General features: G+C 44.0%; 1 protein-coding gene across 1 annotated transcript in view; it reads right to left on the bottom strand.

Annotated features, from left to right (window-relative positions):
• Nucleotides 1-1,642: 1,642 nt before the first annotated feature.
• Nucleotides 1,643-11,307, bottom strand: part of SLC38A11 (solute carrier family 38 member 11) — a 95,136-nt gene continuing 85,471 nt past the window's right edge. Inside the window, exons 11-13 of the mRNA XM_083152069.1 lie at nt 10,639-10,751; nt 6,154-6,285; nt 1,643-1,926 (exon numbers count right to left, since the gene is read on the bottom strand). Coding sequence (XP_083008195.1) covers nt 1,648-1,926; nt 6,154-6,285; nt 10,639-10,751 — 524 coding nt within the window. The 3' untranslated portion in view covers nt 1,643-1,647. The remainder of the gene's footprint in view (nt 1,927-6,153; nt 6,286-10,638; nt 10,752-11,307) is intronic.

Below are 11,307 nucleotides of genomic sequence, written 5' to 3'. Positions count from 1 at the left end.
GCAGGAAGGTCGACCTGACTTAAGGTCGACATGGGCCAAGGTCGACATGACTTAAGGTCGAATTTGCATAAAGGTCGACATGAGGAAGGTCGACTGGTCATAAGGTCGACATGGGTTTTTCACTGTTTTTTGATCCGAATGTCGACACAGTCGACATGGACACAGTTGGCAATGAGAATCGGACCCTCGCATCGCTCGCTTCGCTCGCAATGCTTCGGGCACGGTGCCTCGCTGCGCTCGGCACACTATTTTATTCTCCCACCACGCCCTAGTGGATGGTAGGGCATAAAATACCGCCTGTCGGCACATGTCGGCTCAAAAAACAGTGAAAAACCCATGTCGACCTTATGACCAGTCGACCTTCCTCATGTCGACCTTTATGCAAATTCGACCTTAAGTCATGTCGACCTTGGCCCATGTCTACCTTAAGTCAGGTCGACCGTCCTGCCAGTCGACCTAGTGGGGTCGACCTAATGACTGTAGACCTAAATGCATTCTGACAAATGACCGCATCCCCTAGTGACACACTGACCTTGGGAACAAGCCCTATGTTCCTACGTTCAGAAGGAGTTGGCGGAGAAGAATTTTAAGGCACAGATAAAATATACCTTCATATACACATAGGGACCAATATCAAGGTCAGTCCAACTCCACCATTTTATCTAGGAGCGAACATCTGATATTGGTTGTTAAATCTTGGAGATGGCGTGTAAGTAATCACACAAATTCATACCTCCCAACTTTATCAACAGTAGAATAGGGACACTCTCTGCGCGAGCAACCGAAAAGGGGGCATGGCGTATGTAAATGAGGGGTCGCTTATGCAAATTAGGCTGCGCCCCCGTTTTCGGCCGCGAATAGACACTGTGCGCATCTATTCTGTCAGATTGGGGGGGGACTCCCAACTGCCCCCCCATGCAGCGGGACACTGCCGGTCACGTGAGACGCGGGAAAAGGGGGCATGGCGTATGTAAATGAGGGGTGGCTTATGCAAATTAGGCTGCGCCCCCGTTTTCGGCCGCGAATAGACACTGTGCGCATCTATTCTGTCAGATTGGGGGGGGACTCCCAACTGCCCCCCCATGCAGCGGGACACTGCCGGTCACGTGAGACGCGGGAACGTCCCCAAAAACCGGGACATTTCCGCGTTTAGCAGGACAGTTGCGAGGTATGCAAATTGGTGTAGTGAATTGTTTGTTGGGAGTTCGGGACCCAGTGTGATAACTCGGCTGCAGTCTTTAGTGGCGTGGAAACATCTAAGAATTTGTCTAATATTTACAGTCGCAATAACGAAACTGAGGGGGGGGGGGGGGGCAGCATTATTAGAAGTTTTGACTAGGGTGCCTAATTTCTCGGAGCAGGGCGCCGCAAGTCTAAGTCACCAGAGACTGACTTAGATTTGCAAGCACTGTAGAAATCATTCGACAGTCGGCGACCATCAAATGATTTTGGGCATACGGTGTTATTAGACACGCTAAGCAGCGAGCTACCACTGCTTAGTGAGCCAACCAGAATCAGGCCCCTAGTGCCTGTCCAACTCTGTACCCACCACATCATGTGTATATACAGTATTATGCATTCAGTCCACAGCTACTAGATTAGGATGCTAAATGAGCAGAGATGGAGCTTTTATATCTTTTCAAACAACTATTTTATTTGTATTACAGATACATTGCTTAGATATGATCTGTTGGAGGGAATGTCGGGAGATGTAGAATTTGCGAAACAGTAAAACATCTCAGTGCCGTGGCTACATTCCTGTGGATATAAAATGGCCATGACAAACCCTACTGGCATTATTATTACCCCGAGCAGGAGGATAAAGCAGGGCAAGGCATTGTTGGTGTGGTACCAGTGATCTGCTGACAACTTTATATAGCACGCAGTAGGGATGATGAAGACGAGAGGGGTCGCACTCAGAACTCCCTAAAAAATAAAACATACATTTTTATTTTTTACATTTTTCTTTCATAAATTAGAAAAAACTTCCCCTGCTCTTGTTTTTTTATACTGAAAATACTTATTTCATGTTTTTCTTAGTATTGCAATCCATGTATCTCTCTATTGTAGTATTAAAACCAAAATGTAAATGTATCAGCTTCCTTGCATGATTAATGTTTTTATTAGAGTGTGACAACTGTTGCTATGAGGCGTATGGCTAGATTCATAGGGGTATATTCGATGGCGTCTAGGCCAGCTATGACGACAAGCAGTGCCAATAGCTCGCCTCATAGCTCGCGGTCAGTATTCAACTGACCCCCCTTCACTCACGGGTTTCCACCTCTGCTGGTTCTTTTCAGTGAGGTGGAAATGGCGAGTGCGGCAATCAAATCGGCGAGGTTTGCCACTATATGCAGCAGGCTGGCTGCATTTGGAGGGAACTCGATGTTCCGAGGAATCCTCCCCGTTCCGAATGAATTTCCCGGAACATTGAATACAGCGAGTGGACGTTAGATGGCGGGGATGGCTTGTTTTCGGCGATCCTTGCCGAAAACAAGCCATACTTGCCATACAAACCCCCTCGCCGGCGGCATTGAATATAGAGGAGTAGATCTGGGTCCTAACAAGCTCTGCTATCCTATATTATAATACCCTTTTCTCTCTCCACGCTTGAATATGTCTTTCATATAGGGGTAATGCCATGAACCAGTAGAAAACCACTAGTGCTATGCTTGTGCATTCCTATTGGTCTGTGTGGTCACACTACTCATATGCTGTGGGGTGCCGGACGGGGTCCCGACAGTCGGGATCCCGACAGTCATTTACCCAACGTCGGGATCCCAACTGTTAAAACACCGACAGACGGGTTCCCGATGGCCACCGGCTAATCTCCCTCGTGGCGAGCGCAGCAAGCCCGCAACCGGCTTTGTTGCGCTTGCCATGCTGTCTGAATCCAGCCAGTCGGGATCCCAAAGTCAGCCTAATGACTGTCAGGATCCGGACTGTCGGAACCCTATACCGAACCAATGCTGTGTACTTGGCACTGTTTGTCCTGAAGTAATGACTATTGTTGTTCACTAGCTGGTTTTCAATGGATGGTTATTATCCACGGAGAGAAAGAGAAACCAATGATGTTTCAGTTCTATGTATACTGCAAATGAACAGCTACACCTGCACAATATAGAAAAAGGGAAGGGTAATCATCAATGGTCAGTGATGGCATCACTGAAAAGCTAGAATTACTTACTGTACAGTAAAACTTCTCTGTTGAATATTCAGGGCCGGTGCCACCATTACATACCAATGCTTATTAGGCACCTATCATTTTGAATGGTTAATATAACGTCACCATAGAGCATTTTTATTTCCCCCCTTGCACCACCATACCGAGCACCATGTGCTGACATGGGGCAACTGGTATCTTCTTACCTCTGAAACATCCAGCTTCTACTCCTTCATGTTTGTGATGGTGCTGGTTTAACCCTTTGAGTGCCAACGGCGCTGTGAGAGATGTGCAAAATATCCGCAAAAAATGCCAGCGCCACTCACCGCGACTGTTCTGGTTGTGAATAAATGCAATGAATAATACACACTAGAAGTGCTTATTGGGCATACGGGGCCCTTAAAGCAGCAGGGCCCCATATTAGCTGCATCCCCTGCACCCTCCGTAGTTATGACAGTGATGATACTTTGAACAATAATAGGATAATCCTCTTTGATATATATCAAAGTATCTCTTTCTAACTGCTTTGGGGCTCATCTACATTTGGATATAAGTCATTTTAAAAGATTCCTCTCAGATGTAGCAGTACACACCCACGCTTCTAGGTGCCACGTTCACAATCTCTTTTCACAATCTCTCCATATATGGAACTAGACACGCCCTTTGGGTTGAGCATGACACGCCCCCTCAATGAGGCGCTGTGCAAAATTCTGCTGCCAACTATAATCTCCCTGAAAGTAGTTTTCAAAAGTAGGCAAGTATGATTAATTATTATAAGCTATAGGATCCCTACCTACTGTCTGCTAGCACAGGGGTAGTCATCTACAGCCAGAGGAAAACTGAAAGGAACCCCCTTCTCATGTAATGTAAGTAATGGTAAGTCCCAGCATACTTTTTTCTTATTACTGTAATAAGTAATGATAGAGGAACCGTTCCCGATAATTGATAAATATGCCCTTAAAGTGTTGGGTATAAAATCTTTGAAATATTTGCAGTGCATTTATATTAAATGCATAATACAGAAATGAGGATTTGTTCTCATAAAACAGGATGCGCAGTGCTTATTTTGAGACATTATCACATCATCGCTTGGATGTGAAGCCGCCCACTGACTAATAGCTTCTAATTTTAGACTAAAGAGTAAGACAAACATGTATTGTCTTTACCCAAACACTCACACAATAAGTCAGCCCAAAGTTGAGCTGAAAATGACAAGAATAGCGTCATTAGAATTGTTTAGTAGAGTGGATGAATACTGTAGGCATTGTAGGCTAATAGAACAGGTATGTTACAAATTGGCTGTACAAAGTGGGTGCAATTGTAGTGTTATATAGAGGTGTGATAGAGGGTGCCACTATCTGAGAAATATGTCAGTGTAAAGGGGCCTACACACAGCCGCATACGATGCATGCGATGCGATGCGTTTTTTAATTGTACAAGCACCCTGATGGGTGCTTACAATGTTAAATGCACCCCCACGCCACCCCCACTATGAACGCAAACCCGAAGTGTGGCGAGCGCAGCAGTACGCGTCCTCCGACCTTTTCATACCCCCACTATCCACGTCAGCGTGGAGTTGATCTTAGATAGAGTGGTGAGCGCAACGAGCCACCGAGCCCGAAGTGTGGCGAGCGGACGCGTATTACTTTACATGTATTCCGCGTCCGCTCGCCACGCTTCGGGTTCGGTGGCTCGCTGCGCTCGCCACACTATCTAAACTCAACTCCACGCCGATGTGGATAGTGGGGGCATGAAATGGTCGGAGGATGCGTACCGCCGCTGCGCTCGCCACGCTTTGGGTTGGCGTTGATCCTGGGGGTGGCATTGACTATGGGGGGCCATTTAACATTGTAAGGACCCATCAGGGTGCTTGTACAATCAAAAATCGTATATACCATCGCATCGTATGCCAGTGTATGGCATACGATGCAATATTTTATTGTACAATATCTCGTCGCATCGCATCGCATACCATCATATACCATATTTAGTGAAATGTATACGATGCGATGGGCGCCGTGCTAGGAAACAAGCACCCAGCGCTGTGTGCTGAGCAATCTATCAGAGCCAGTGTTCTCCGGTGAGAATAAGCAATTAACTAGATTTATCCAGCATACTGCATATTAATAGCAGCGTGCAATGCGATGCGTGCTACTGCAGGCATCTCATTGCACAGTACAAAAAGTATGTGCTGCACATACTTTTTGTTCTGCTGGTGGATCGCATTGCATTGAGCCCAAATCATGTACAAAATGCATGCGTTGCAATGGGATCCAGACGATAATGCATTGCATTGCATCCTGCTATTGCAGCGTATATGGGGGCCTTTAGATTTAAGGCCAGCTTTAGCCATAGCAGTTAATGTATGGGCCTCCTCAATTGACGATTACAATCAAAAGGTGATCGCAATATCCTTTGCAGATTGACCAACATATTGAACAATCTGCAATGGACTGGAATTAAAATTACTAATTTATGGTGGAAATCTGTCTTTTGTTCGACTGTATTGACAATTATACAATTCTTACAGCCTGTCCAGATGACATGGTTTCGCCCCCCCCCCCCCACCATCCACTGCCGAAGCTAACTTCGGAGCCATTATTGGCAGGTGTGAATGCACTTACTGATGTCTGTCCCTCTGCCGGGTCTCCGACTCTGTCAATAATGAGGACATTGGCAAGTGTGTATTTAGTGAGAGACACAATGGACATAAAGAATAGGGTGACCAACTCATCCCTTTAATCCGAGACACATATTAATTACACAGGTTCTGTGGCAGTTTAAAACCAGGTGAAATGGAGTCTTGAGGTGTGGCAGTTTAAAACCAGGTGAAAGCCAGAAACAGAACCTGTGTAATTAATATGTGTCCCGGATTAAAGGGATGAGTTGGTCACCCTAATAAAGAACCAATCGATCAACTCCTAACTATAATATTTGAAACACAGCCTTTTCTCTCTAAGCTTTTGATAAATCTTCACCTATGTACTTACATTAAGCTCCAGCACAATCCCCAGGCAGTTGAAGAGTAAAGATATAAGTGTGGTAAGAGTCACAACTAACAGGGTCACTGCAAAATGGGAAATGGTTGAAAGGGTTCCACCAAAGAACACATTTGAAATCACCTGCAACAAAAAGAAACAAATACCTGTGATGGATCACTTTCATTAATAACTTGCTGTTTGGCTGCCAATGCTTGGGGTAACAGTGCCATCTACTGTTCAGTGCAGGGTGGTGATCACAGAATGACTATTTAGGGCATGCTACATTTAATTGAGTGAACAATTACTGAATACCTGAAAAGTGTTTGATTTTTAATTAGAATTCATTGAACTTCAATATCTTAAATGAGTTATTTTCCATATTGTTATTGCCAGTTCCTCAGTGATGCCAATAATGAGTGAATTGATACATTGTACTTTTCCCCTTAGAAAACTGAATGCTTCTGTCTGCAGAGATGCACGTTAGGTCTGAGGTTATTAATATTGATATATGGGTCTCTTGTACTAATGCGATAGAAAATAGTATAGATATGACCAAGTTACAAGATTACAATTACAGCACATTTCAAATGTCTTTGATTCAAAACATTAAATATGATTTAACGGCAAATCCGCATTTGATTATTTGTGTTAAAACTACCCCCTGTCCCTTTGGGGTCTTCTTTCTTTAAATAGTGCTGTTCCGCCCATGGAATATCTTATCTTATGGTGGGTACACTATTTTACTATTCAATTTTGCTTATAGAGACAACTGAAGGTCGCAACTGAAGCGTGTTAACCGCATTCGATGCAGAGTAGATCCTGATGCGCAGCCCTATGGCACCGGGATCAAAAGCAGAAATATCCTTGCCTGGCAAGTCTATTCCTGCTGCGATCTTCCAGATCGAAGGCAGTTAACATGCTGCTCTGTGCAGCATTTGCCCCTCCCTCCCTCTATGCGCCATCCTTCCCTCTCTCCCATTCACTGTCGATATCAAATCGGTATCAACGGGCGCCACATAAAACTGTGGGTATGCCCCTTTACTCTTCGTAATGGGAGTCCCGATGGAATCTGAGGTAAGGCTGCAGGAAAGATTCAATTGTCACTGCCCCTTGCTAAATGGCCAGTTGCCAGCACTCCAATGCAAGGCACTAGCATCATAAAGGTCCAGCCTGTGTTTGTTCTTTGAATATCGATGGTGCTCCTGGTTTCCTGGGAGTATGGTGTTTGCACCAATTTCTGAAAGTTCTATTTACAGCAGATCTTGAGAGTTTAATCCCACCTTCCCGGTCTCTGTGCCTTAAGGCCCATACACACTGGGCGACTTTGAGCTGAAAGTCGCTCAAAACAGCAGGTTTGATCGGCTTTCAGCTCAAAGCTGCCCAGTGTGTATGGCCCGGTGATGAGCGGTGAGCGCTGCTGCGCGCTCCCGCAACATTGTCGGGAAAGCCATTCATCTGCTGGTTATACCAGCAGATGAGCAGCTTTCAGGACGGCTTTGCATAGCGCTGCGCTATGCAACGCCGTCCTCCCCCTCCGACGGCACCGGGCAGGAAGAAAGCCGCTCAGTGTGTATGCACTGAGCGGCTTTCCCCGCAGCGATGACAGCAGTCATTGCTGTCCATACACGCTTGGCATAGTCGCCCAGTGTGTATGGACCTTAAGATCTCCAAGGAGACTTTCCAGTCCTGTGCCCTTGCAATGGCTGTCCAGCCTTGTGCCCTTACAATGGCTGCCTAGTCCTGTGCCCATGTGTTGGGTACCAGTCCAGACCTATGACTGCTCAGCCTTGTGCCCTTGCAATGACTGCTCAGTCCTGTGCCCCTAACAGAACCCTCTGAGACTCCTTCTTCAGAATCCTCAAAATATACAAGTCTTTGCCTTAATGAGGACAGATAACAATTTCAAACTTTGGCATTATGAGCCCTTGTTAAAGTAATTGCTGAATTAACTCTGGTGCCAACAACAATTCCCATTCCCACCCATTCCCACCAATTTGTATGTGCTAGAGCCATCCAGCTCCATTCATTAAATCTATTGATACAGGACTGCCAAGATCTTGCGAGAAATAAATGCTGTTGCATGACACGTGACCATGCCCATTTTTGGCATGCGCCTCCTGTGCACACTATCAGTGCCACTAAAAAAAGCATCTACTTGCACCACTGACTATTCTTAAGCAGTCTGCTCTCCACCCAAAGCCAAACCCTTGCAAGTTATAAGTATTTTAAGCTGGAGAATCAAACAACTAGTGTCTGATATGTTTCTTTTCACTCTAACCCATTGGTTCTCAGGGGCAGATTTATTAAACTTGGTGAAGTGATATACTGTCTGGTTTTTTATCACCGGCCAATCAGCTCCTACCTGTGAAGTTACAGGCTTGGTTTGAAAAATGACAGGTAGAAGTTGATTGGCCGGTGATAAAACCAGACATTATGGGCCTTATTCAGATCTGAGCTCAGTACAAATTTGTTTGTAAAATGGGCAAAACCATGTGCACTGCAGGTGGGGCAGATGTAACATGTATAGAGAGAGTTAAATTTGGGTGGGGTGTCCTGAAACTGAATTCTAAATTGCAGTGTAAAAATAAAGCAGCCAGTATTTACCCTGCACAGAAACAAAATAACTCACACAAATCTAACTCTCTCTATACATATTACATCTGCCCCACCTGCAGTGCACATGGTTTTGCCCATTTTACAAACAAACTTGTACTGAGCTCAGATCTGAATAAGGCCCTTTATCACTTCCCCGAGCTTTATAAATCTACCGGACAGTTCCTGTTTGTACTGTTGCATTTCCCAGACTTTTGACCCTTGGATTTGTCTGACAACCAATACAGCTCTGTTTGCTCCTGGCAATTTTCTATTTTTGCATTACAAATTAAGGGCATGATTCTGGTTCACTTGCAAAAGCAAATTCTCTCTCTAATGGACAAAACCATGTGCACTGCAGGTGAGGCAGATGTAACATGTGCAGAGTGAGTTAGATGTGGGTGGGGTGTGTTCAAACTGATATCTATATTGCAGTGTAAAAATAAAGCAGCCAGTATTTACCGTGCACAGAAACACAATAACTCACCCAAATCTAATTCTCTCTGCACATTTTACATCTGCCCCACCTGCCGTGCACATGGTTTTGTCCATTAGAGAGATAATTTACTTTTGCAAGTGAACCACAATCAGGCCCTAAATATCAGGGAATACCCATTCCGGTCTATTGTGCTAAGTGCAGCCATGTAAAGAAGAGAAGATGTTGTTGGCTTCATAAAATCAGGGGGTGAAATTTAATAGGATGAGAGATTCAGAAAGTGAGAGATTTTATTAGACGTAAAATACAAATAAAGTGTTACAACAATGAGCACATTTTGTTTTCATCTTAAAAAAAAAAGAAAAATAAGAAGGCTCAGGCTTATACGATCACATCCACCACAGTACAGAATTTGGTATTATCAAGTAAAAAACAATAATGTGACAGTAAGGATAGCATTACATTGTAATATGATTCTCAAGAACCTTTTTAAGCTTGGTCTTGGTGTGCGCATGTTTAACAGAAAAAATATCCCAGTAATTTATTGTGAAAGAGAGGGGGAGGAGGAAAGAAAGAGAGAAAAGGGGGGAGGGGAGGAAATCTGGTACAGGAACCAACAGGCGCTTCTAGTGGATAATGCGCTGTGCACTAATGGTGCATTTGTGCTCAGGGCAGAGATTGGGGTTTGTTAACGATACCTTTGTATTTGTCTGTTTAACAGAACTCTTGCCAAGGGAGCCAGATCTTAGTATTTGGTATTTGTCAGGAGAGGACATTATATGTCATCCATTGTTCTGTAAAGCTCTATTCTTTGAAACCAGTTCAGGAGGGACGGTGGGGAGGTTGATTTCCAATGGACTGGTATGACTGCTTTCACGGCGCTATTAAGGTATTTCAGTACGGATTTCTTATATTTTGATAGTGAGGAAGGATGTAAGTTCAATAGCCAGAATTCTGGACTTTCTGGGACCACTGGGCCCAGTATTTCCTTTGTGGTTCCAATCACATCGTTCCAAAAGGACCGTAGTGACGGACACGACCACCAAATATGTAGTGGAGATCCAGGGTGAGATTTAACAGGATGAGAGTTTCAGAAAGTGAGAGATTTGGTGAGAAATCTCCAGTTTTTTTAAAGCGGCAATCATTTACACTTCAAAATCAAACTGTTTTAGCAGTGTAAATGATTGCCGCTTTAAAAAAACTGGAGATTTCTTACCAAATCTCTCACTTTCTGCATCTCTCATCCTATTAAATCTCACCCTAGTATCAGAGCCACATCTCCAACAGGTTGCCGAGGATCTCCAGTTTTTTTAAAGCAGCAATCATTGACACTGCAAAACCAGTTTGATTTTGCAGTGTAAATGATTGCCGCTTTAAAAAAACTGGAGATTTCTTACCAAATCTCTCACTTTCTGATTCTCTCATCCTATTACATTTAACCCTAAATTTCTTAAACCTAGACTTACCTCTCTAGCAACAAAACATTCCATAGGGTAAGTCAGGATTATTGTTATTGCATAGCAAAACCTTCCAATAGTGGCCAGATTATCGTCCTTACAATAATTTTCAAACAGGTCCCCTATGGAGGAAATAGTGTAAGTTCTGAAGAATTTATAAAGAATTAGCAGTGTGTCTCTATTGTCAGCTTATACTGTAGGCATATAATAATCAAAGTCAAAGTAGCCAGAAATGTTACTTCATGCAAGGGATACCCAAACCCACTCACAGGCAGTAGGTCGACACATAACAAAGTTTGACATGCATTAGGTGAGGGCAGTACGGATGGTGTAATGGTTAGCATTACTGCCTCACAGCACTGAGGTCATGGGTTCCATTACCACCATGGCTCTAACTGTGCGGAGTTTGTATATTCTCCCTGTACTTTGACTCCTAACAAAATTAACCCTAATGTGTCTGTGTGTGCGTGTACATGTGGTAGGGGATATAGATTGTAAGCTCCACTGGGGCAGGGACTGTGTATATGCAAAATATTCTCTGTAAAGCGCTGCATAATATGTGTGAGCTATATAAGAAACTGTTAATAAATAAATAAATAAATAATTAGACACTGTCAAAAGATCAACTTAAAAAAGGTCGACAAAAGTTTTTAAAGTTTTTGGGGGTCTATGTCGATG

Source organism: Crinia signifera, chromosome 7 (assembly GCF_055691185.1).
Source record: "Crinia signifera chromosome 7, ASM5569118v1, whole genome shotgun sequence".
NCBI lineage: Eukaryota > Metazoa > Chordata > Amphibia > Anura > Myobatrachidae > Crinia > Crinia signifera.
The sequence above is the reverse complement of the archived record's forward strand: the minus strand, read 5'-3'. Positions and strand labels throughout refer to the sequence as shown.